The sequence below is a fragment of the Stegostoma tigrinum genome, chromosome 1, assembly GCF_030684315.1.
Source record: "Stegostoma tigrinum isolate sSteTig4 chromosome 1, sSteTig4.hap1, whole genome shotgun sequence".
In the NCBI taxonomy this organism is placed as follows: Eukaryota; Metazoa; Chordata; class Chondrichthyes; order Orectolobiformes; family Stegostomatidae; genus Stegostoma; species Stegostoma tigrinum.
This window is the reverse complement of record NC_081354.1, coordinates 127,781,363-127,808,220: the sequence shown is the minus strand read 5'-3', so window position 1 is coordinate 127,808,220 and position 26,858 is coordinate 127,781,363. Positions and strand designations below refer to the sequence as shown.

Below are 26,858 nucleotides of genomic sequence, written 5' to 3'. Positions count from 1 at the left end.
TCTCCACGCTTGAGCTAAACAAGCTGGAATGAGGTCATGAGATGAGTGGCCCTCGTGCAACCTGCGAGTAGGTTATTGCTGAGTAGGTGCTGTTGATAGTGACACTTTGCATCAATTTACTAATGATCGAGAGGAGACTGATAAGACAGCAATTGGCCAGGTCGGATTTGTCCTGCTTTTTGTGTGCAGGACATTTCTAGGCAATTTTTCACAATGTTCGATGGATGCCAGTTTTGCAACTGTACTGTAACAGCTTGGCTAGGGGAGTGGCAAGTTCTGGAGCAAAAGTCTTCAGTGCTATTGCTGGAATGTTGTCAGGCCTCATAGCCTTTAGACCACCCATCAACTCCAACTGTTCCTTGATATCATGTGGAGCAAGTTGAATTGGCCGACAACTGGCATCTGTGATACTGGGGACCACGGGAGGAGGCTGAGACGGATCATCCACTTAGCAATTCTGGCTGAAGATCACTAGGAATACTTTAGTCATACCTTTTGCACTGATACACAGACCTCCCCCATATTTTTGTGGATGGGGATATTTGCAGAGCCTTCCATCCAGTAAGTTGTCTAATTATTCATCACCATTAACAGCTAGATGTGGCAGCACTGCAGAGTTCATATCTGATCCATTATTTGTGGAATTTCTTGGCTCTGTCCATCACTTGCTATTTATGCTGCTGGCACAGAAGTAATCCTGCGTTGTAGCTTCACCAGGTTGACTTAATGCTCCCCCTGGCAAGACCTTCTGCACTTTTTCATCGAACCAGGATTGATCCCCAGCTTAATGGTAACAGTAGATTGCCATTAATGCTGGCCATTGCAGAGACACCCACATCCTGTGGAAACATATTTTCAAAAGAATTGCGGAAATGTTCTTTAAATTCAAAAATAATTCCTGTGAACGCAGAAGGAATGCTGTCCGGATTTGAAAGCAGTTATGAATGAAACCCTCCCTTCTTTCTTGCTGTTCCATCTTGCCTCCCAGAAGGGAACTTCAGCCAAACAATGTGATATTCATCATGTTTAAAAAGGTTGAGCAATCTGTGCAGACTTGACAGATGATGGCAGCTGGCCCAAGTCATGTTGCTGAATGCTGAGGCTTAGCTTTAGACCAGCTTTGATTTTCCTACTTCAGGGTTTGTCGCTTTACCAAGGTGTCCCAAGGTGAATGAGGAACCCAAGTGGAGTCACAAACTTAAATACTGCAGTCGCAAATCAGCAATGAATGCCCGAGGAGCTTCACTCTCTGCCCCGTTCTTACTGTTCTTTATTATTTCCCATCTCATGTTCCCATTGGCCTTTCTCTCACCCCCTTTGCTCTGCTAGTTCTCACCAAAGGACTGTGACAATTTTCAAACTTTAAATGGAATCACAGTGGAAACGTTCAGTGGATGCTATTGCGGGAATGACTACTCACCCTGAATTTCAGGATAGTGGGGATATGGGCTTAAATCCTACCATGGAAAATGATGAGATGTGAATTCAGTTAAAAATCTGGTGATCACTGTCAATTGTCCTGAAAACACTTCTGGTTCACTACTGACTTTTAGGGAAAGAAATCTGCTGTCTCATTCGGTGCATTCCATATTTTACAAGGATGGTTCCAAGAATGAGATGCATCAATTATGAGGAGAGATCGAAGAATTTGGGACTGTCCTCCTTTGAGAGAAGAACACAAAAAGGAGACAGAAAGAACTGCAGATCCTGAGTTCAGAGACAATACAGTGTGGGAGCTGGAGGAACACAGCAGGCCAGGCAGCATCAGAGGAGCAGGAAAGTTGACGTTTTGGGTCAGGACCCTTCTTCAGAAATGGTAGTGGGGGTGGGAAGGCAGCTGGGAAATAAATAGAGAGGAAGGGTGGGCTGGGAAAAGGTAGTTGGGATGGTGATAGGTGGATATAGGTAAGGAGTAATGGGATTGTTCAGTGGGATGGGTGCCGCCCCAACTGGAAGAAAAACATCTCACCTTTAGACTAGGAACTTTACAGCCTTCTGAACTTAAATATTGAGTTCAACACTTTTAAATTGTGAACAATTGCTTCTTTTTCTTTTAACTTGTTATCATGTCCTCCCCTCCCCCCATCCCAATTACTGCCCTTTCAAGAAGAAAAACAGAAGTTGCTGGAAAAACTCACAGGTCTGACAATATGGAAAATAAAATCAGAGTTAATATTTCGAGTCCGGTGACCATTCCTCATAAATGCTGTCCTCTGCACACTTCATTTCAGCTCTGATGAAGAATCATCTAGACTTAAAACATTAGCTTGCTGTCTCTCCATGGATACTGTCTGACCTGCTGTGATTGCCAGCATATGTTGTTTTCAGTCAAGGTGTGCTCAAGAGTCTTCTTCCTGTCCCGTAGGCCCGACCAGTCCCCCTCCACCGACACTCTCATCCGCCTAGCTGAACTTGTCCTCACACTCAACAACTTCTCTTTTGACTCCTCCCACTTCCTACAGACTAAGGGGGTGGCCATGGGCACCCGCATGGACCCCAGCTATGCCTGCCTCTTTGTAGGTTACGTGGAACAGTCCCTCTTCCGCACCTACACAGGCCCCAAACCCCACCTCTTCCTCCGGTACATTGATGACTGTATCGGCGCCGCCTCTTGCTCCCCAGAGGAGCTCGAACAGTTCATCCACTTCACCAACACCTTCCACCCCAACCTTCAGTTCACCTGGGCCATCTCCAGCACATCCCTCACCTTCCTGGACCTCTCAGTCTCCATCTCAGGCAACCAGCTTGTAACTGATGTCCATTTCAAGCCCACCGACTCCCACAGCTACCTAGAATACACCTCCTCCCACCCACCCTCCTGCAAAAATTCCATCCCCTATTCCCAATTCCTCCGCCTCCGCCGCATCTGCTCCCACGATAAGACATTCCACTCCCGCACATCCCAGATGTTCAAGTTCTTTAAGGACCGCAACTTTCCCCCCACAGTGATCGAGAACGCCCTTGACCGCGTCTCCCGTATTTCCCGCAACACATCCCTCACACCCCGCCCCCGCCGCAACCGCCCTAAGAGGATCCCCCTCATTCTCACACACCACCCTACCAACCTCCGGATACAACGCATCATCCTCCGACACTTCCGCCATCTACAATCCGACCCCACCACCCAAGACATTTTTCCATCCCCACCCCTGTCTGCTTTCCGGAGAGACCACTCTCTCCGTGACTCCCTTGTTTGCTCCACACTGCCCTCCAACCCCGACACACCCGGCACCTTCCCCTGCAACCGCAGGAAATGCTACACTTGTCCCCACACCTCCTCCCTCACCCCTATCCCAGGCCCCAAGATGACATTCCACATTAAGCAGAGGTTCACCTGCACATCTGCCAATGTGGTATACTGCATCCACTGTACCTGGTGCGGCTTCCTCTACATTGGGGAAACCAAGCGGAGGCTTGGAGACCGCTTTGCAGAACACCTCCGCTCAGTTCGCAACAAACAACTGCACCTCCCAGTCGCAAACCATTTCCACTCGCCCTCCCATTCTCTAGATGACATGTCCATCATGGGCCTCCTGCAGTGCCACAATGATGCCACCCGAAGGTTGCAGGAACAGCAACTCATATTCCGCCTGGGAACCCTGCAGCCATATGGTATCAATGTGAACTTCACCAATTTCAAAATCTCCCCTTCCCCTACTACATCCCTAAATCAGCCCAGTTCGTCTCCTCCCCCCACTGCACCACACAACCAGCCCAGCTCTTCCCCCCCACCCACTGCATCCCAAAACCAGTCCAGCCTGTCTCTGCCTCCCTAACCGGTTCTTCCTCTCACCCATCCCTTCCTCCCACCCCAAGCCGCACCGCCCGCTACCTACTAACCTCATCCCACCTCCTTGACCTGTCCGTCTTCCCTGGACTGACCTATCCCCTCCCTACTTCCCCACCTACACTCTCTCCACCTATCTTCTTTACTCTCCATCTTCGGTCCGCCTCCCCCTCTCTCCCTATTTATTCCAGTTCCCTCCCCCCATCCCCCTCTCTGATGAAGGGTCTAGGCCCGAAACGTCAGCTTTTGTGCTCCTGAGATGCTGCTTGGCCTGCTGTGTTCATCCAGCCTCACATTTTATTATCCTGGAAATGGATTAAATTTGTTTGTAAAACAGTTCTACTTTCAAGACAAGTGTTCATGTTGAGACAGAGCCGATTATTCTCAACATCACTGCTGGGATGTAAATATCAGCCTAGAATACATCCTCTGGAAATCCCTTCTGGGTAAACAAGATTTTATGTCAGGCAATCCCTCACCTCGCACCCCCTCCACCCAGCCCACCTCCTAGACTGGGCCTGTGTATCAAGATAGCTAAAATTAAATAGACAGAATGGACAACATTGAACAAACCTTGGCTGAGATCTTTAAATTGTTTGTTCTCTAATTCAGGAGTTAGTTTGCCCCTAAAGTAACTCTATTAAAAACCAATGGGCCTCACTAGTCCTGTGGACCTACAGCCGCAGAGATATGGCATTAATTGTTCTTTCTTTCATTTTCTCCTGTGACCTGGCCTCTTTCAGTTACATTTATCTGTTTCGACGTCTTTCTTGAATCCAGGAGCTGTAAATTGAATTAAGTTGAACTTTGTCTTAACTTTTTTCTATTTTTCTTAGCTATGCCTTCTGTTGTTACTATAGGCTCCGTGGCATGGTGCCCTTAATACTTCACTGCTTTTCTTTTGTACAAAATACATGTGACAATAAATGACTATTCTGTTGTATTCTCCTCAATGGAAATATTCACATATTGGCACCGTTTCCAGGTCCCAACTCTAGTTGGGTCAAAGGTGCAGCAGCACTGGGATTCTTCCTGCAGATGGAGAAGCCTTTTTATGCCCTCGCCATTCAAAGGATAATGGAAAGAGACTCCCGAGATGGAAGCACAAGAAACCTAGACACTCCAATGGAGGTCTACAATACCCACTGTGAGGCCACCGGGAGTGCTGCTATGGGCTGAATTGTTGGTAGGCAAGCATATGCAAGGAATAAGTGTGTGCAAGATACAGTATAACCTGAGCATTGTAGACATCTGTCTCCATGATTTACACATTGAATGGCAAAGCTGCAATATGAACAGATACCACAATCACCTCCACTCCTTGCTTTTGGTTGCTCATGGCCTCTACAACAGCCTCAGATGCAATGCTGCTTAAACTTACCTCCGTAAAGACATCTCATTCGTCCTCTCACATAAAGCAGTCTATGTGCAGCTTATCAAATTCATACTGCAACCAAAAACAAGCACGACGTGCCTCTCTAAGCATCTTGATTAGAAAACTACTGTTGCTGTGCAGGTACCCACTGCCACGGGAATTTCAGATCTGGGAAGGTCCCTGGAAGCGGGAACGCTTTTGAAGCTGACCCAGTGTGTGGCAGCACAATTTTCTACCTACCCATAATAATGCTTCTGCGGAGCTGGTAGGGTGGCATCCAAACTTGTTAGGGTTTGCATTCTTTACTGCATGCTTCTGAACTTACTTGTCTGTGCAAAATAATTTGCAGAGGAAGAGTAGCCTTGAAGGTTCTTTAAATAGGAGAGGTGATGGCCTAGTACTATTATCGCTGGGCTTTAGTCTAGAGACCCAGACAACGTTCTATCAACCTGGGTTTGAATCCAGCCAGAGAGGATGGTGTAAACAGCAGATTTTGGAATTTAAATTCAATTTTAAAAATCTGGAATTAAGAATCTAATGATGACCATTGTCAAAAAAGCCATCTGGTTCACTAATGTCCTTTAGGGAATGAAACTGCCATCTTTAGCTGGTCTGGCTTACATGTGAATCTAGACCTACAGGAATGGAATTGATTCTTAACTACCCTCTGGGCAATTAGGGATGAGCAATAAATGCTAGCCGAGGCAGCAATACCTTCACCCTGTGTGCGAATAAAAAAATGACAATACACTGTAACCTTTCCAGTTTGGGAGCAAGTTATTGAGTCATAAATTGACCCTTTGATCCAGCCAGTCCATACCAAACATAATCCCAAACTAAACTAGTCCCTCCTCAGGGTGCAATACTTCAGGGGAGGCAGTGGCCTAGTGGTATTATCACTGGGCTACTAATCCAGAGACCCAGATAGCATTCTGAGGACACTGGTTCAAATCCCACCATGCCAACTGGTGGAATTTGAATTCAGTAAAATATCTGGAATTAGGAATCTAATGATGACCACGAATCCATGGCCAATTTTTGGCGAAAAACCCCTCTGGTTCACTCATGTCCTTTAGAGAAGGAAACTGCCATCCTTACCTGGTTTGGCCTACATGTGATCCTGGACCCATAGCAATGTGGTTGACTCTTAACTGCTCTCTGGGCAATCAGAGATGGGCAATAAATGCTGCCTAGTCAGCAATGCCCTCATCCCATGAATAAATAAAGGAAAAAATAATAATAAAGAACCTGCCTGCTCCTGGCCCATATCTCTCCAAACCCTTCCTATTTATGATTCTATCCAAACGCCTTTTAAACATTGTAATTGTACACACATCCATCACTCCATCAGGAAGTTCATTCCACCCCCTGTGAAAAAGATTTGCCTCTTACGTCTTTTCTAAATTCTATCCTTAAAATGTGACACCCTGGTTTTGAAATTCCCCATCTTACGGGAAAAGACTCCATCTGTGCCTCCTATTTTATAAATTTCTTTCAGGTCATCTCTCAACTTCCTAAGCTCTAGTGAAAAATGTCCCCGCTTATCTAGCCTTTCTCGAACCTTCCATACCCTGCAACATCCTGGTATATCTCTTCTGAACCCTCTGCTGCTGGATAATACCCTTCCTATTACTGGGCGACCAGACCGGACACTGTATTCCAGAAGAGGCCTCACCAATGTCCTGTACAATCACAACATAACATCCCAACTGATGTATTGAAAGGACAGAGCAACAAAGGCAAGCATGTCAAATGCCTTTTTAGCCATCCTGTCTAATGTGATGCAAACTTTAAAGACTTATGTGCCTGCACCCCTCGGTCCCTGTGTTCTACAACACTACCCAAGGCCCTACCATTCATGGTGTAAGCCCTATCCTTGCTTATTGTATCAAAATGCAATACCTCTCGTTTATCCCAGTTGAACTCCATCTGCCTTTTTTCAGCCCATTGACCCATTTGATCAAGATCCTTTTGTAATCTTATAAAACCTCTTCACTGTTTACCATGGCGCATACAAACCTACTAACCATGTCTTCTATATTCTCATCCAAATCATTTATGTGAATGACAAACAAAAGTGGACCCAGAACCCATCCCTGTGGAACACCACTGACCACAGGCCTCCAGTCTGAAAAGCAATCATCCATCATTGCTCTCTATCTCCTGCTGTTAAGCTAATTGTGTGTCCAATTGGCAAGCTCACCCTGAATCCCATGTGATGTAACTTTACAGTCCATCATGTGGAACTTTGTCAAAGGCTTTACTAAAATCCAAATAAATGAAGTCTGCTGCTCAGCTATCATCAATCTTTTTGGTATCTTCCTCAAAAAACTCTATCAAGTTTGAGAGACATGATTTTCCTTGCACAAAACCACGCTGACTATCCCTAATCAATTTCTTTCTCTCTAGATGTCCATATATCCTACCTTTTTTCATCACATTCAACCACTTAGCCACAACCAGGTCAGACTCACAGGTCTATAGCTCCCCAGTTTCTTCTTACAACCCTTCTCGAACAAAGGAACAACATTAGCCATCCTCCAGTCATCAAGCACCTCCTTACACGTAGTTATAGATGATGCAAATCTTTCTGCAAGGGGTCTCTTAATTACCTCCCCTACTTCCCACAGCATTCTGGGATACATTACATCATCTCCCAGAGATTTATCCATCATTTTGTTCTCTCGGTCCTCCCGAACCTCCTCTTCTGCAATGTGAACTATTCTTAAAATAATGAAACTTATTTCTCTGCATTCTCTGGACTATTTCTTTCTCCACAGTAAAAACTGATGTGAAATATTCATTTACTATCTCTCCCATCTCTTGGGGTTCAGCATAAAGATGACCTCCTTGATCTTTAAGAGACCCAAACCTCTGTCTAGTTACCTCTCACTCTTAATGTGTATGTAAAATCTCTCTATATTATCCTTGACCTTCTCTGCCTATGCTACCTCATGTCCCCTCTTTACCTTCCTGATTTCTCTCTTAAGAATGCCCCTCCACTCTTTATACTGATTAAGCGATTCAACTGAAACAAATTGTCCATATCTAAAATAAGATTCTGTTTTATTCTTGACAAGCACTTCAATATCTTTATTCTTCCATTGTTCCTTAATCTTACCAGCCTTACCGTTCAATCTAACAGGAACAAAATACCTTTGAACTCTTGATATCATAATCTTGAACACTCTTGTCAGATGTCCTTCTATCTGCAAACAGTCGACTCCAAACAACTTTTGAAAGTTCCTGTTTCATACCATTAAAATTTGCCTTACTCCAATTAAAAACTTTAACTTTTATGGAAGGCTAATGGAGCTATGATGGCTAGACCTAAAGTGTTCCCCCATTTTTACTTCAGGAACCTGCCTTATTTTATTGCCCGAAAGAAAGTCTAGTTTTGCTCCCTCTCTAGTAGGAGCACCCACATATTGATAAAGAAATTTTCTGGGGCATATTTGGCAAATTCTTCACCACCAAATCTTTAACACTATGGTAGTCCCTGTCAGTGGCTGGAAAATTAAAATCCCCCATTATTGCAACCTTCTTATGCTTACATATATCTGACATTTCCCTACATATTTGTTTTCAGTTTCTGTCTTACTATCAGAGGGCCTACAGTACCATCCCATCAAAGCGGTCTTTCCTTTGTTATTTGTAATTTCTACACATATATTTTCAGTGGACGATTTTTCAGAAATATCCTCTCCAGTTACAGCATTAATGTATTCCTTAATCAAGAATGGCATTTTCCCAACTACACCTGCCCCCGCTCTTTCTTGTCTCCTCTTCTAGCCTTCCCATAGCATCTATAACCCAGAACATTGAGCTGCCAGTCTTGTCGATTCCTCAGCCAAGTTTCTGTAATAGCAATGACGTGCCAACCCCATGTTCTTAAACATGCCCTGAGTTCATCAGCCTTACCTTGCATTGGAATTAATGCAATTTAGTTCTTCGGGGATACTACATACACTGAGTCTCTCTTGTCCTTCATTTCTAATTAACATGCTGTCCTCACATTCAGAACCTAACCAATCAATCCTTCCATTTACACTGCTACTTAGAATTCCTCCGCTCACCTTCTATATAGAACATAGAACATAGAACATAGAACAGTACAGCACAGAACAGGCCCTTCAGCCCACAATGTTGTGCCGACCATTGATCCTCATGGATGCACCCTCAAATTTCTGTGACCATATGCATGTCCAGCAGTCTCTTAAATGACCCCAATGACCTTGCTTCCACAACTGCTGCTGGCAACGCATTCCATGCTCTCACAACTCTCTGCGTAAAGAACCTGCCTCTGACATCCCCTCTATACTTTCCACCAACCAGCTTAAAACTATGACCCCTCGTGCTAGCCATTTCTGCCCTGGGAAATAGTCTCTGGCTATCGACTCTATCTATGCCTCTCATTATCTTGTATACCTCAATTAGGTCCCCTCTCCTCCTCCTTTTCTCCAATGAAAAGAGACCGAGCTCAGTCAACCTCTCTTCATAAGATAAGCCCTCCAGTCCAGGCAGCATCCTGGTAAACCTCCTCTGAACCCTCTCCAAAGCATCCACATCTTTCCTATAATAGGGCGCCCAGAACTGGACGCAGTATATCAGTATAAAGTCTCCCTCAATAGAATTAGCAAGTCTCCTTGCTAATATATTGATCCCTTTCCCATTTGGGTTAGACCCATTCTTTGTGAACAGCCCCTTTCTATTCCACAAAAACATTCCACTTGTCCGAAAACCTGAATACCTGAATACACCAGCTCTTCAGCCATCTATAATTTTCGGGACTTTAGTATCATGTATTATTGTCTAACCAGAAAACACTTGATATAAATAAATACCTGAAACGTTAAACAGTGTTAGAGTTTAATGAAAGAGTAATAAAAAATAATTACTTCTCCAAATCATTTATGTTCTATGTTTCTGCTTCAAGATAATGTGTTAAAATGATGCTGTGAGTTGCTTGGGTAGGCTCAAAATGATCCAGACAATTGATGTTTCTAAACAAAGGACCTGCAAAGATTGCATGGCAACAAGAGCCTGAGCAATATAATAGTGCCTGGCGCAAAGTGGCTGCACCTAATTTCCTGAAGCTGTAGACTGAGTGACACTTTTGTGGGGTGTGCACATATAAGTATATCCCATTCTAATATCTAACTCCGGTCTCTCTTTTTTCAGTGTTTAAAATTAACAGGCAAATACATGAACAATGCAAACAAAGTTTGGCTGTAGTCTCAGGATTTTCTTACCTGTTAGAGATCGTGTATTTCAACCTTTTAATAAACAGCACTTGACCCTGAGCCAACATGCATCCAAAGATATAGTGAATCTGTCTGCAAGGATGTGAATGGTGATTGATTTATGAGATATCTGCCAATAAACATTCAACGATATTAATTGACTTCCCGGATTTTCATTCAAAAATGAAAACATCTCTCAAAAACATCTCTCATAAAAATGATTTAATATTTGTTGTGCATATTAAAACAATCAACATTTGCAATACTATGAATGGTGCTTTTATAGGTTACGACCGATGATCGGAAATGCCCCCAACTCTTGAAACAACCATGTGGTTCTCGTTTTGGTACAGCTATAACTGCAGTTTCAGATCTCAACCTGGATAACTACAATGATGTTGTCATTGGGGCACCTTTAGAAGACAGCCATAAGGGTGCAGTCTACATCTTCCAAGGATCTGGTACAACCATTAACAAAAAACATTCACAGGTCTGATGCTGCTAGAACTTGAAAATATATTGTTATATTGAGGCTCCCTCCCTAAATCTCTCTTCTTCCCTATTTTGTGTTTCTCCTGAAAATCTATCTTTACTCAGCTTCTGCTCATCTGCCTTAATATTAATGCTTGATGTCAAATGTTGTCATACAAACCCCGAGGAGTGACATAGGTATGTTCTTTACATTAAATGTGCGATACCACTACAAGTTGTTATTAGTCCTGGGGCTTTATCAACTTACAATGTCATTAATGTTTCCAGCACTACTTTTCTGCTAATATTAATATTCTGCAATTCCTGCTTCCCAAATGACTTTTCCTTCTCTTGCACATCTGGGAAGTTTTTTTTTTGCTTCTTTTGTGGAGACAGAATAAAAGTAGTTGTTTAATTGTTCTGCCATTTCTAGCAGGACTGGGGAACTTGTTAGACTTAAACTCTTTAAATATTCTCAGTACATTTTCGTTAGTGATTATAATTGTTGTAACTTCCTCCCTCCTTTTCACCTCTTAATTTACAGTTATTTCTGGGATGTTTTTAATTTGCAATGAAAACCGACACAAACATCTTTTCAATGCCTCTATCATTTCAATGCATCAGTCGTTTCCTTATTTCCGGTTATTAATTCCCCAGTAACTCTCTTTAAAAGGATCCTGCTCACTTTAGCTATCTGTTCCCTTTTTAAAAAAAATGTAGGCAGAAACTCTTACTTATTCAGAGATAGTAGGAACTGCCGATGCTGGAGAATCTGAGATAACAAGGTGTAGAACGAGATGAACACAGCAGGCCAAGCAGCATCAGAGGAGCAGGAAAGCAGACACTTTGGGCCTGGCTCCTCCTTCAGAAAATGAGACCTGCTGTGTTCATCCAGCTCTACACCTTATTAACTCTTACTTCTTGTTTGTTTTCTTTTGCATTTTAATTTAGTTTTCTCTTTCTTTCCCCCTCAGGTTTGATTAATTCTTGGTTTTCATTTTTTGTCCAATCTTCTGACCTGTCATTAATCCTTATAGAATTTTTTTTTCCATTGCGTGTTAATTTTAATTCTTGCAGCTAGCCCCAAATGTTGCATCTTTCACTGCTAGTTCTTTTCTCGCACTGGGAAATATCTTTGCCGAGTGTTTTGATAAACTTTCTTTCTCAACAGACTTACCCTTCACCCTAATTCATTCTCATAAACTCAGTCTTCATAATCGCTTTTATTTAAGTTTACCATACTAATCTTAGACCAACTCTTCCTCAAACAGAACGCAAAATTCAATCATGGTAAGATCATTGCAACCCAGTGGGACATTTACGATGAGGTCTTTAATTAGTCTTGTCTCATTGCACATTTTCAGGTCTCAAATAACCTCCTCGCTATTTGGCTTCAGAATGTCCTATTCTAGGAAAGTGACAAGAAAACTTCCAAAAACAAGTTTTCTGATCTATCTTTTCTAATTTGATGCATCCAGTCCAAACCTAGATTAAAATCACACACAAATATTGCTATACCTTCCTCAAAAGTCTCCACTACTTTTTCCTGCTCGAGAGCACCCTAATTTAGGGGGATCTATAAACTACTCCCATGAATGACATCTTAACATTGCTATTTCTTATATCTACCCAATCCAGCTGTGTCACCTCATTCAAAAGCTGCAAGAGATTGTTACATACAATTTCCTTTTCACAAAGACATGTTGTCTCTCCCTGATCACATTGTGATTTTCTAAGTACCCTGTTTTAATATCCTTAATAATAGATTCTCACGCCTTTCCTATGACAGATGTGAGGCTAACTACCTTATAAGTTCCCAATTTCTGCCACCATATCTTTTGAATGGACATATTACCTCTGTCAGCTTTCAGTCTGCTAGAATCCTTCTGACATCTATGGAATTCTGAATGATTGTAACCAATGCATCTACCATCTGTGCTCCCACATTGTTTAAGAATCTTGAATGCATATCATATGGTACCCATCATCCATTCCTTGCTTCCTGTCCTTCCGAAATGTCATGCACTTCATGTTCTGTTGATGTACAGTCATCTGGTTTATATTATTTAACAAAGCCCAGATCTTCCCAATCCTTTCCCACAAATACTGTCCAAACCAAAATGAAATTGGTGCTTCAACAGCTGGACTAGCTGTATTTTAAAAATGAAGATGATAAAACCCAAAAAGAAATGAGGTTTAATGTTAGCTTTTACTTCATTTCGACGATGGAAGTGGTAATCTATTTGCTTCATGCATAAGACTGAAGTCAATACTACACTATTAAGCCATTTTTATGTGCAGTTGTTTGAATTACAGTTAAAAGGTGGTTCAGGATCTAATGCTACTAATGGAAGATATTAAACAAAACACACAACCATGCACTTCTTTTAAGTGTAACAGCCAAACGAGAAATTTCCAAATAGCCAAGGACATGTGATATTGCTGCTACAGCTTAACCTGTAAGATGCTGTATGGATCTCTTAGAAATCCCAAAACACTAGCTAGCTGGGAACTTCCTGGAATGTTTAAAGCCTTTTGGAAAGATTTCAATTTTGTATTTGAGTCAAAGACTTTTGACTGTTCTACGCAATCACCGACACAGTTAACTAGGAAACGTTATAGATTTTAAACCCTGGTCTAATTTGTGGCTAACTACAACTCATCATCAAAACCCTCTACCCCCAAAACTGCCCAACTTCCCCCAGCCCGCCTACTGCAGCATCTCCTTCCACCCATCTCCAACTTGATATTGCTGACTAACCACATATCCGCCTGAGCTGATGCCCCACCAGCTTCAACATCTGATCAACCAGCCAGCTTTCCAATTCACCTTCACATGCCATCTGACCTGCCACCTTAAGCCTGTCACTTAACACACTCACCTTCTCTCCCTAACCGTTCAGTGAGGCTTTGGGATATTAAGATAACAAGGGGAAGAGCTGGATGAACACAGCAGGCCAAGCAGCATCAGAGGAGCAGGAAAGCTGATGTTTCGGGCCTAGACCTTTCTGATGCTGCTTGGCCTGCTGTGTTCATCCAGCTCTACACCTTGTTACCTCAGATTCTCCAGCATCTGCAGTTCCTACTATCTTTGGGATATTAATACTGTTTATTTAGCAGCCTGCCGCAGTCACTGCTGTGAAAGTGACATGGCTTGGCCTGCCCTACGCAGTGATGGTTCAGCCAGATTAAAGCTACATTGCACATTACTAAAGGCTCCTGCAGTGAAACCTGGACACAGATATGCAAAGCGCGGAAGCAGGATTTTTGTTTAACAGTAGTAGATGTGGGAATATAGCAATGCAACAGTGACTACAACTCCCGGAAGAGTCGGACGTTATGAACTGAAATTAGAAACAAAATCGGAAATTGTGGGCTTAAATTTAGCTAATCAAATGCTTTTCTTAATAGCGCATCTCTGCATCTGCACCAGATGTTCATTTCAATTACTTTGGCCAATCGATCGATGGGCAAATGGATTTAAATGATGACGGTCTAGTCGATATTACAGTTGGAGCACTAGGTGGTGCTGCCCTCTTCTGGTTTGTATCAGTTTTGCATTATTCCCTTTTATTACGATTCACACCTTATTCTCAGAGACTTTGTTCTGTACAATCCGCAAATTTATGGAGTCCCATTTGTACAAAGCCAATCAAATATATTTTTTGCCATGGAAGATTCACCCATCACTTTGCCCTGTAATACAAATGCTGTTTGAACAACACACATCAGTAGATAATACAAAATGATTTCCTGAGATAACTTGGCAGTGAAGTAATCCATAGGTTATATTTTTGTTATCCTAGAAATAGTTGTTTTAAGTACTGGATTATAAAGATTTGTGGTAGTTTTAAATTTAATCAATTGTGATTCTGAAATGCTGCAGTTGATCAGTAATCACCAAGTGTGTTCTAATTAAGCGTGTAATTGTTGATATTGAAAATACAGCATGATTTTCATGACTGTTTTTATAAACTTTCCCTAGGTCCCGTGACATAGTGCAGGTCAGGATAACCAGACTGAAATTTCAACCCAACAAGATCAATATCCAGAACAAGAATTGTGCAATTGATGAGAAACCAACAGTGTGCATTACAGCAGAGCTTTGTTTCAATGTTAGCCTGAAGTCTGGTAAAAAGCCGTCACAACCAATTGGTATGTTAATATGGATTGTAGCATTGAAACCAAGGAGATTTATGTATTTCTCTTTGAAAAATGCCATCCCTCTGAACATCTACTTATGCAATAAGTGGGTGTAATGCACATTATATCCGGATTTAACAGGTATCACTGATGTGAGAGAATTGCCGCTGATCTCAAAGAAAGTTGCCGACAAAGATCTAGCAGTCTGTATGTATCAAAGTTCCTACCCATGAAATGAGTTTGAAGTCTAAGTGTTGGCAACAATGATGCTACAAGCAAATGAAGCAACAAATCACATTGAAGGAATCCTATAGACAGCAAAGCAGGCATGAAAATGCACTGATTGGGCTGCATTTAATCACTGCGGTGATCTACTGAAATGACAGTGACAACCTGAAATCAGCTGTTTTCAGGAGAGATGACCCAATTCTGTGCATAACTAGCAATTAACACCTGAGGTTAGGGCTCCCATCCCTTCAGGTTTGGAGATTCCACCTCCAAGTAATCACAGAATCACCAACTCGTGTTTCCCAGCTCTGTCACTCATAATGGTGGTCAATGCAGCAAGATGGATTTAGCCCCGAAACAGAGGTGTGTTGGGTTATGCTTATTGGTGGGGATCGCTGGGCCACAGGGCACTGGATCTGGAAAGTCTCCCTGGGTCTGCATGGAAGTTGCCAGTTTCTTAGGCTGTCTCTTCATGCAGTAGAGGACCTCGCTACTTACTACAGAATCTTAGCATTGGCAGAAGGAGGGAACTAGGTGGCCAATAACTCCTTACTGCTGATTTCCTTCCCTCCCAATTCTGAGACACCCCAAATCATAATTTGCTCCCATGGGCTGGATTTTTATGCTCATTATTTATAATTTCCGGTTACATTTTACAGAGAACGAAATACATTTTGAGACTTACACTTGAGACTAAGAAAGAAGCTTAAGTATCATGAACAAATCTTTAAAATGTATTTTAAATGGAGAAATTTGACACGCCACAAACATAAAATTAGCTTTCCAGGGCAAGAAAGGATTTTCAGCAATAATTAAGATCTTAGCATGCTGTTTAAAACCCAGGTCTGATTCAATCAAATAAAGCTTTTGTCAAAGATCCGTAAAGGGAGACCAAAAGTGTAAAATAAACAAGTTTGTGACTGTTCATTAATTTCTATCTGCTTACAAGCTCTCTGGGACCTCAATATTACACTCAGTGGTAATAGACAGAATCACCAAGAGTGTCTGCTGGATTTTCACTTTTAAATGAGCATTTATAGATTGCAAATGTTGCAACATCCACCAATCAGGGGCCAACAGCAGACAGCAGACTACCCACCAACTGAGAGGTTATGGTCCATCTGAGGTTTCTGTACTCAGCAGTGCCAGCTTTTAGAATCACACCCCCCTGGGGTCCAGATAAGGCCAGAGCTAAACACAGGGAAATGATGATGGAAAGGGAGAGCATCATCATAGAATCCCTACAGTGTGGAAGCAGGCCATTTGGCCCATCAAATCCATATTGACCCTGCAAAGAGCATTCCACTCAGATACACCCCCTACCCAGTCTCTGCTTTTCCCACACTAGACACTATCGGCAATTTAGCATGATTCATCCACCTAAACCAGGTATCTTTGGACTGTGAGAGGAAACAGAGCACCTGGAGGAAACCCACGCAGACGCGGAGAGTATGTGCAAACTCCACACAGACAGTCACCCGAAGGTGGAATTGAACCTGGGTCCCTGGCACTGTGAAGCAGCAGTGCTAACCACTGTGCAACCCCTTAAATACTGTGGAAGAGTGAAAGTCAGTAAGTGGTCAGAAGCAAGAGCAGGAGGGCAGCTTCATTTCCCCCTGCCACCCCCACACTGCCAGATGCCAAGCCCCTACTCCAGAAGTCCACAAACAAACATTCAATGGCCAATAATTACCCATTTAAAGGGTCTCAGTTAATGTTGGGGCAGAAAAGCCATCTGTGGGTCAATTACCACAAACTGAATTTGGCTGGAGGCAGGGTCCCCAACTGTCACCTTCCACCTTCTGCCAAAATTAAATGCCACCTAACCCACCATAGATGAAGGCAAAAGATTCAGCTCTACACTTGCTTTTAAGGTATAGTGAGTCTGGATAAAATCCCTATGCTCTTATCACAGCATAGGGCTGCTTTCCCATTAGAGAAAGAGAGACAACTGAATCGTAGCTTAATTTGGAATTCATTATGACTCAGACAAAGGGAAGAGGTTGAGAAGGAGTAATAGTAACCTCAGCTGGTGCAGGAAATGAATCTGTGGTGTTGATATCACTCTGCATCACAAGCTAGCTGTTCAGCCAACTGAACTGACTGACAGACCTCTGTATAGGTAGCATTTACACTGGCAAGACTAAACAATTTGTGATGAAGTATTGACTTTGAGCAAAATCAGTGAAAATTGCAGCAAAATGTGAACTATTTAGAAAAATATGGTTTCTCATATATTCACTGAAAATCATATGTATATTGTCAGATGGAAAATCTGTTATGCAGAAACAGAATGGGGCAGTGCTTTAGAACATTTAGAATATTTAAGCGTGGCAGATCGATTAGTGCAGCTAAAAATTGGTTTATTACAAAAAAAACTTTAAATTATGATGTAAATTATGTGTGGCTTATTATATGAATTATGGTTATCAGTTCATTAGTAATTTGAAAGAATGTTGGAGCAATTTGGAGTATTCTTATTTCTGTCTACGTACCCAAAGGACATAATAGAGCCTCCTCACAAACTCACAAAACAGTAGAATTAGCTGAAACTTCTAATCATGATAAATTCAGCCAAATTGGAAACTTCAAAATGTTGCAGGCTGAAAGGTTTTCCTGCGCTGTTGTCTCAAATGTATTTTTCTGGAGAGAACAAAAGGTATGATTGATGATTGAATGCACTTTTGTGAAATTGTTATACAGTTAAGAGATGTAACGTAATTTATTCATGTAGTAATGTATATTGCTGGATACATTATTATGAAATAAACAACATTGTTTGGCAAAAGATTGAAAATAAAACTCAGGCCCACAAGGTGAGTTTAGACTAAATGCGATATTGTGCCTATTCTTAAATTAGCACAATTGGCTCAAGATAATAAAATGTGAGGCTGGATGAACACAGCAGGCCCAGCAGCATCTCAGGAACACAAAAGCTGACATTTCGGGCCTCGACCCTTCATCAGAGAGGAAGGGTCTAGGCCCGAAACGTCAGCTTTTGTGCCCCTGAGATGCTGCTGGGCCTGCTTTGTTCATCCAGCCTCACATTTTATTATCTTGGATTCTCCAGCATCTGCAGTTCCCATTATCACTGATACAATTGGCTCAAGTTTGCTTTCCTTTTGAAAACGGAAAGAACTGCAGATGCTGCAAATCGGGAACAAAAACAGAAGCTGCTGGAATAGCATAGCAGGTCCGGCAGTATCAGTGAAGTAAAGATCAGAGTTAATGTTTCAGTTCTGGTGACCCTTCCTCAGAAATGGACCTAAAATGTTAACTCTGATTTTTTTCTTCACAGATACTGCCAGACATGCTGAGCTTTCCCAGCAACTTCTGTTTTTGTTCCTGTGTTTGCTTTTATTTTGCCTGCCGATTATTATAGTGTGTGCATTGTGACCAAACGATAAACCTCAACTTATTTAAACCATGGATTGGGTATTGTGCTTAGATGAAACTGAGGTTTATATTTGAGCATGTAGTTTGTAAGAACAGTTATTCTGGCTATACAATAGAATATGCTTGGCTACAGCAAAAACATATTTTTGCTAAAGCTCTGTGAGTAACAAATTTTTGACAATTGCACTATTGACATAAATTTATTCAGCAACAAACTAAGATAAATAAGCCTGCCACTTGGTTAATCAAGACAATGTTACATATGTAGTTTAATCTATAGTTTATCTATTTGCTATTTGTAAACAAATTATGGAATCTAGATAATTAATTATTAATCAATAAATTAGTTTGTGAGGAATTTTTCCAATGAAAATATCTGTTTATGATTAAAATCTATTGAATCATCAAAATGACTTCTCAACCAATTGCTGAATATCATGGCTGAAATTGGTGTGTATATATATTGAGAAATTCTGGAATTTTAATTCATCTTCTGAAGTTTCTTAACAAACGCTGACATGTCTGTGATGATATATAAACAGCTTGATTATCCTGGACAGATAAATTATCGGCTGATAGTCAATTAGTCATGAGTTTGTAATTTTTTTTTCAAATGTACTGATCACAGAAGGAAAGACCGTTTATCTACTCATTTTAGTAGTCCCCTCAGATATCACTCTGTTGGTAGCACTGTTGAACTGGCCTATTTAGTGCTAATGGGCTCCTGTGATAGACAGAGTAAATTAATATCAGAATGGTATCCAACCCAGGGAAAGTTTGACCTCTCTTTGTTCATAGATTTCGTGAATTGTTAACTCACATATTATGATAGTAGAAACAGTTAGTGTTATTGCAAGTACAATGTCAGAACCAATTAGTAACTTTAAAAATACAATTTGTGTTCAACCTATTATCCAATCATTTGTAATCTAGTAACTTACCATTTTTTGTTGATTGACAATTGCAACACAATACAGTATGAACAATCAACAGATGTTTTGCATCCACTGTGCATCTATTTCAGGATTTAGCCGTTAATATGTTTAATTTTATTTCTCATTGCAGTTCTTGAATACAGCATTGTAATAGACTCTGCACGTCGTATCTCCCGAGGACACTTTAATGAAACACATGAAAGAAATATCCAAAGAAATATCACTGTACCTTTGTATAGCTGTGTCAAACACACCTTCTACATGTTGGCAAGTAAATCATACTTCTCTTTTATAGAGCTGGCAAACTTTTTTGCTCCAATGACTCAAAAGATTATTACTCCTAGAGTACAGTACTGAGGCAGAAGCACCTGCAAGATCTCACCTCATGTTCAATGCCATTGCTGCAATGAGTTAAATTGTTTCAAATAACTAGGATTCGGCTGCTATCACTGACCTTAGTGTTTCCAGCCTAGCAATGTAAAGTGTTTTGTTCCTTGTCAATGAAAACTAATGAAAATACTCAGAAGATGTGACAGCATCTGTGGATTGAGAAACAGAGGCAGAGTGCAACAATGTCTACATGGACTTGAGCAAGGTCTTTAACAAGGTTCCGCATAGTAGACACATTCGTACAGTTAGATTACATGGGATTCAAGGAGACTTTGCCAATTGAATACAAAATTAGCTTGATGGCAGGAGACAGAGGGTGGTGGTAGAGGGTTGTTTTTCAAATTATATGCCTATGACCAATAATGTTCCGCACGGTCAGTGCTTGGTCCATTGTTGTTTGTCATTTATATAAACAATTTTGATAGGAATATAGGAAGTGCAGCTGGTAAGTTTGCAGATGACACCAAGTTGGTGGCAGAGTAGACAGAAGGTTATCTAAGAATACAAAGGATCTTGATCTCTTGGGCCAATGGGCCAAGAGTGACACGTGGAATTTAATTTAGATAAATGCGAGGTATTGCATTTTGGTAAAACAAATAAAGCTGAACTTATACAATTGATGGTAGGCCCCTGGGAGGTATTGTCAAATAGACAGAGCTAGGGGGCCTTGAAGGTTGCATTACAGATAGACAGGGTAATAAAGCTAATGTTCGGCACGCTTGCCTTAAATGCTTAGACCTTTGAGTGTAGGAGTTGGAATGTCACCTGGTAATTGTACAGGAAGTTGGTTAGGACACTTTCGGAGTACTGTGTACAGTTCTGGTTGCCCTGCTTTAGGAAGGATGTTATTAAATTGCAGAGAGCTCAGAGAAGATTTACCAGGATGGTACTGGGATTAGAGAGTTTGAGTTATGGGGAAAGGCTAGATAGACAAGAACCTTTTTCGTTGGAGCACATGAGGTTGAGGGGTGCCCTCATAGAGATTTATCAAATCATGAGGGGCATAGATAAGGTGGATAGCAGCAGCCTTTTTCTCTAGGGTAGGTGAGTGCAAAAATAGAAGGTGTAATTTTAAGGTGAGAGGAGAAAGATTTAAAAGGGGCAACTTTTTCACACAGAGGGTGGTTTATATGTGAAATGAACTGCCAGAAGAAGTAGTAGATGTGGGTACAATGACAAAATGTAAAAGACACTTTGACAGATATATGAATAGGAAAGGTTTAGAGGGATATGGCGAGGTGCAGGCAAATGGGACTAGCTTAATTTGGGAAATTGGAGGCACTGTTTCCATTCTGTATGACTCTATGATTTTACTTATGATTCTATATGCTGGGTCCATTGTGACTGGGTTGAAAATCGAGATTCTGGGAAACTGTGGTGGAGCTGCACTGAAGATGGATTTTTGACTCCTTCTCATCTCCACACTTTATTTTCTGGTGGAGAATTGTGAATCCAGTCAGCCGCCCATTCTTTGGAGATAGATAGCCTTGCAATTTATCATTACATTTAAATGGACAAGCCTTCTCTTTGGTGTGAATATGTCACGCAGCCCCACTCTCCATTATAATGGAAAGTGGAAAGGTTAGAACCAGGTTGGTGTCAGCTTTAAGATTTCTAAAATTTTGCATCTGACTTGACCCAAACTCTCTTTGATTTGGTGATATAATTATCACTAGAGTTTCGGTGCACTGACCTTTCAACAGAAGTATCTTCAACCGTGTTGTGATTGTAACAAGGTCAGCCATGTGGACATCGTAGAACATGTGTTCCCCGATTGGGACTATTAACCTCGTCCTATCAGGGAAAGCTGACCAACAGATACAAACAGCAGCATCAGACATCTTGGTCACTCTGAGAGCTGGCACTGAGAAAGCTGGATCAGGGTTAAGGACTTGTCACATGTAAATAATGGATGTTGGAATACCAACCTCTGCGTTATTATTTTAAGTAGACATTAGTTCAATGTCCATTATGTGACAATGCTTCTGTTTATAATTATGTTTTGTGCCTACTTATAAATATTTCTTGTGCGTGATAGCTTGATCGATATGCCTGTTGCTTGTGTCTTACTGCTGTATGACTCCTTTCTGTATGCCACTACTTTGTGTGGGACTGCCCATCCTCAAATGTGACTGGCCTTTGCCTTTGATTACTTTTCAGGATGCTCCAGATTTTCTAAACCCCGTGGAATTTCTGGTGGTGTTTGCGTTATCAAATCCAGAGGATGGACCAGTTTTAGATGCCAGTTTACCAAATAAAAAGAAAGCTTTGGTAATTCAATGTACTCTAATTTTTACAATCCATTGGGTTTTTGAAAAGAGTTCGGCACTTCTTATTTGATAAAACAAATTGTAGACCCTGATATATCATTAAATGTAGTGAAGTCTGTAATATAAACTTTGAGGTCCAATTCATCTCAACAGAGCTCCTGAAATCTGCCCGTTGTTTGATATTGGTTGATTTGGCATTGGCTGTGTAAGGGCAAAGTGTGGTGAGTAGGGGAATGCTTTGACTTAAGATTGGCCAGGTCTTATTAGGAACATGGTGTAAGTGGTGTCTTGTGAGTGGACATGAAGTGGCACTAGTTGAAGTGGTCATGGTGTGGGTAGAAGGCATGAGGTTGTGAATGAGAGGCTAGAGGGACAGAAGTTGTCAAAAATTGGCTTGGATAGGCCATGATGAGTGTGGGGGTCTGAGGATAAGGGATGGAAGTTGTTTCTACTTTGTTTTTATTACAACTGGGACAAATTCTCAGAGTACATAGTCAGGCCCACCACCTGCAGACTCGAAGCGGAAATGACTACAGGAGCTGCTGAGTGCTGAGTTCAGCTAGTTAAGGCCATAAGAAGTGAGAGTAAAAGTTATTCATTCAGCTTATCAAGTTCATCCTATCATTCAATAAGGCCATGGCTTATCTGATAATCCTCAACTTAACTTACTTGTCTTATCTCCATATCCCTTGACTCCTTAATGATTTAAAATTTGTCAATCTCAGCCTTCGATATACCTCACATTCCAACCTCTACAGCCCACTGTGATTGCACAGATTCACCATTCAGTGCGTGGACTGCCACAAGGTTTGAAGCTTCAGGTCTTTATAGTGTACTCGGGCATCAGGTTTGTCCAGTGTTACCACCAGCTGAAATTAAATTTAAAAATACAGACTTTATATGAACCCTGAAACAAGAAGTCAGTAAAAGCAATGAACAATGATCAGACACATTTTAAAAATAGATCTTTTTTAAAAAGTCTCAGCATCTTTTGATTTGAAATGTTGCAGGCACACTGCCCATTATCTTACCTCACAACTTGACAGAAAGTTTGGGCTAGGTTTTTGAGCCAGTTAGTTTCAGGGCACCCAATAGGTGTTTTTTCTTCATAGCATGAAGGCATCGCTTGCTGAGGCCATATTAAGTGACCATCCTTAAAGGTGTTTTAATGTAAAAATGACAGTAATGTAACACACGTTTATTCCATATTTTCTGATGGAAAAGGCTATTTTATCCAGCATGTTTCCATTTATTGCTTTTTCCTTAGGGAATAGATTATGACTGCGAAGTTAGACTTGTATTGCTATGTGTGGATCTGGTTAGTACTGTTATATTTTGCTGCAGATTTAGTGCTTTTGGGTTTAGATGGAGTCCATATCTTTAAAGTGTAATTGCAAGTTGCATTGCAGGATAAACTGTTCTACATCCAGTTTGTTCACATTTATAATTAGCGTACGGCTTTGCTATTCAGCTATGTGTACCCAGAGGTACTGAAAAAGCTGCAGTTATTGTTCAGCTCTAACAGGAGCTTGTCGCACACCACAACCAGGTTATTTCTCCAACTAAACAAATTCTCAATCACGGAGATAATAGGAGCCGCCAATGCAATCTGAGATAACAAGGTGTGGAGCTGGATGAACACAGCAGGCCGAGCAGCATCAGAGGAGCAGGAAGGCTGACATTTCAGGCCTACACCTTTCTTCAGAAATCTTTTCCAGAGGGAGCAGGGTAACCTCTTCAAGCTAGGCATCCTCAGAAGAGGCTTTGCAGTGGGGTTAAAATTGTTTCAGAGATAGTATGATCTGCAGATGCTGCAGAATCTGAGATAACAAGGTTTAGAGCTGGATGAACACAGCAGGCCAAGCATCAGAGGAGCAGGAAGGCTGACATTTCAGGCCTAGATGTTTCTTCAGCATCTGCAGTTCCTACTGTCTCTGAAACAATTTTAACCCCACTGCGAAGCCTTTTCCAAGGATGCCTAGCTTGAAGAAGTTACCCTCCTCCCTTAAGAAAAACTACTTACTGAAAAAGGGTCTCGGCCCGAAACGTCAGCCTTCCTGCTCCTCTGATGCTGCTTGGCCTGCTGTGTTCATCCAGCTCTACACCTTGTTATTTCAAATTCTTAATCACTACAGTTTAGCTCATTTGTGTATTCTCTAATTTACTGTTGAAAATGTACTTCGTCAGGTATCTTTCACAAAGGATTGTGGAGAAGATGAAGAGTGCATCAATGACCTGACACTTAGTGCACATGCAGACCTGAAGGGTAACAGGTAAGGAAGGTTACAATACACATTCGTTGTACACATGTCTACTATCCTTTCAGGTTTCTTTTTATTACTCGTAATCTCTCTGATGTGTGGTGAAAAGAATATTTTTGTTATTTCTTACAACTATTATGTTGTACAGAGCAGACCTAGCAAGAGCTGGCCTGAAATTTGTGCGTCTCTTTGGATAATGACGGTCCCCTTTTGGAGAGATAAGGTATCCATTTGGCCTGATCCTAGGACACCTTCTTCAGTTGGCCTTTTGGAATTGTTGAAAGTAGGAATCAGGTGCATAAAAAGTGCACTAGCTCATTAGCTGTCAAGTTCATTGAAATTGTCAACAACCCTGTCAAAATCAACACTCAAAACTTATAAAAGCAACAGTCAGTAGAGGACCTGCAAAAATGGGATAAGGGCCTATCAAGAGGATCTATGGAAAGTGCCTGTCTAAAGCAATTGCCCAAGAGAAATGTCAAGCTGCCAAGAATTTTTCTACTCTTGCCCTTTAAATATTGAAAAAAGTGTCTGGAGTGTTAAACAAAGAAGATGGCTATTTTACTGGGATAACAAGGTGTAGAGCTGGATGAAAACAGCAGGCCAAGCAGCATCAGAGGAGCAGGAAGGCCTACGTTTTGGGCCTGAACCCTTCTTCACTTCCTGCTCCTCTGATGCTGCTTGGCCTGCTGTTTTCATTCACCTCTACACCTTGTTTTGTCAGATTCTCCTGCCTCTGCAGTTCCTACTATCTCTGAGTCTATTTTACTGGGTTTTTTTTAACTTCTGCCTGAAGGCCTCAATTACTGTGTTACTGCTGCATGACTGATTTCACATCAGTTGTCACAGTTGGGTTCCTGTTACTTCATTGCTCAATTGATGGCTCCAGATTACACCTTGAAATAGGACTGTGAATTAAAAATCTTGTTGTTACAAGGGATTAGTCACTTGAATAAAGTATTTGTTGTTATAAAACATTATATAGTTGAAACAATGTAAATGTAGTAAATAGATTTTTATGAATTACCCAGAACAAATGATCCCTAGTGAAATATGGAATATAACCTCCCTCCTCACACAGCAGGTCTTTCATCACTTTCAGCCTCACCCAACACAACTTCTTGCGTAACCTGTCGTCAAACGAAAATCTGACATCCAACCAGACATTTCTAAATGTTGGAATTGTAGACCCAGGGATTCTCCTGGCTATATGAACTCGATTTATAAACAGAAACAGATTTTCTCACATTATGGTCACATTGACATTTTTTTCTTGCAAAACTGAGCTGAATGTAATAAATCCATGATTTCTTCAAAGGCCAATGCTGTCCTGCATGTTTCCCCGCACTTCGATTTTTCAATTAAAAATAATATTTCTATATTGAGGTTGGTTGACTGGCTGAACTGGTTTGTTGTTCCACAGACATTTCGTTACCATGCTTGGTAACATCCTCAGTGCAGCCTCTGATGAAGTGTCAGTGTGTTTTCCCGCCTGGTTTTTAAACTCTGAGGTCCATTGCAATGGATTATCTCACTTCCGGGATGTATATGGCGTCAAGTTCAATGTATTTAGAACATAGAACATAGAACATTACAGCACAGAACAGGCCCTTCAGCCCACAACGTTGTGCCGACCATTGATCCTCATGTATGCACCCTCAAATTTCTGTGACCATATGCATGTCCAGCAGTCTCTTAAATGTCTCCAATGACCTTGCTTCCACAACTGCTGCTGGCAACGCATTCCATGCTCTCACAACTCTCTGTGTAAAGAACCCGCCTCTGACATCCCCTCTATACTTTCCTCCAACCAGCTTAAAACTATGACCCCTCGTGTTAGCCATTTCTGCCCTGGGAAGTAGTCTCTGGCTATCAACTCTATCTATGCCTCTCATTATCTTGTATACCTCAATTAGGTCCCCTCTCCTCCTCCTTTTCTCCAATGAAAAGAGACTGAGCTCAGTCAACCTCTCTTCGTAAGGTAAGCCCTCCAGTCCAGGCAGCATCCTGGTAAACCTCCTCTGAACCCTCTCCAAAGCATCCACATCTTTCCTATAATAGGGCGACCAGAACTGGACGGAGTATTTATTAATAGCCTGCTCCATGGAGTGTCATGCTTCCAGGAATTCTCGTGCTTGTCTCTGTCTAGCCTGTCCCAGGATCTTGGTGTTGTCCCAGTCGAAGCCATGGTTCTCCTTGTCCATGTGGATTGAGATGGGTGAGTATTGGTCATGTCTTTTTGTAGCCAGTTGGTGTTCATGTACTCTTGTTGTGAGTTTCCTTCCTGTTTGTCCAATGTAGTGTTTCTCACAATCCCTGCTGGGGATCTTGTAGATGACATTGGCCCTGTCCATGGCAA

At 41.5% G+C, this 26,858-nt stretch overlaps 1 protein-coding gene across 2 annotated transcripts in view; it reads left to right on the top strand.

Moving 5' to 3' along the window:
* Positions 1-26,858, top strand: part of itga1 (integrin, alpha 1) — a 188,767-nt gene that overhangs the window by 124,290 nt on the left and 37,619 nt on the right. For both annotated transcript variants that reach the window (XM_048527733.2, XM_048527751.2), the window contains exons 15-20: positions 10,692-10,895; positions 14,288-14,418; positions 14,862-15,031; positions 19,709-19,845; positions 22,129-22,239; positions 24,426-24,511. In XM_048527733.2, coding sequence (XP_048383690.2) covers positions 10,692-10,895; positions 14,288-14,418; positions 14,862-15,031; positions 19,709-19,845; positions 22,129-22,239; positions 24,426-24,511 — 839 coding nt within the window. The remainder of the gene's footprint in view (positions 1-10,691; positions 10,896-14,287; positions 14,419-14,861; positions 15,032-19,708; positions 19,846-22,128; positions 22,240-24,425; positions 24,512-26,858) is intronic.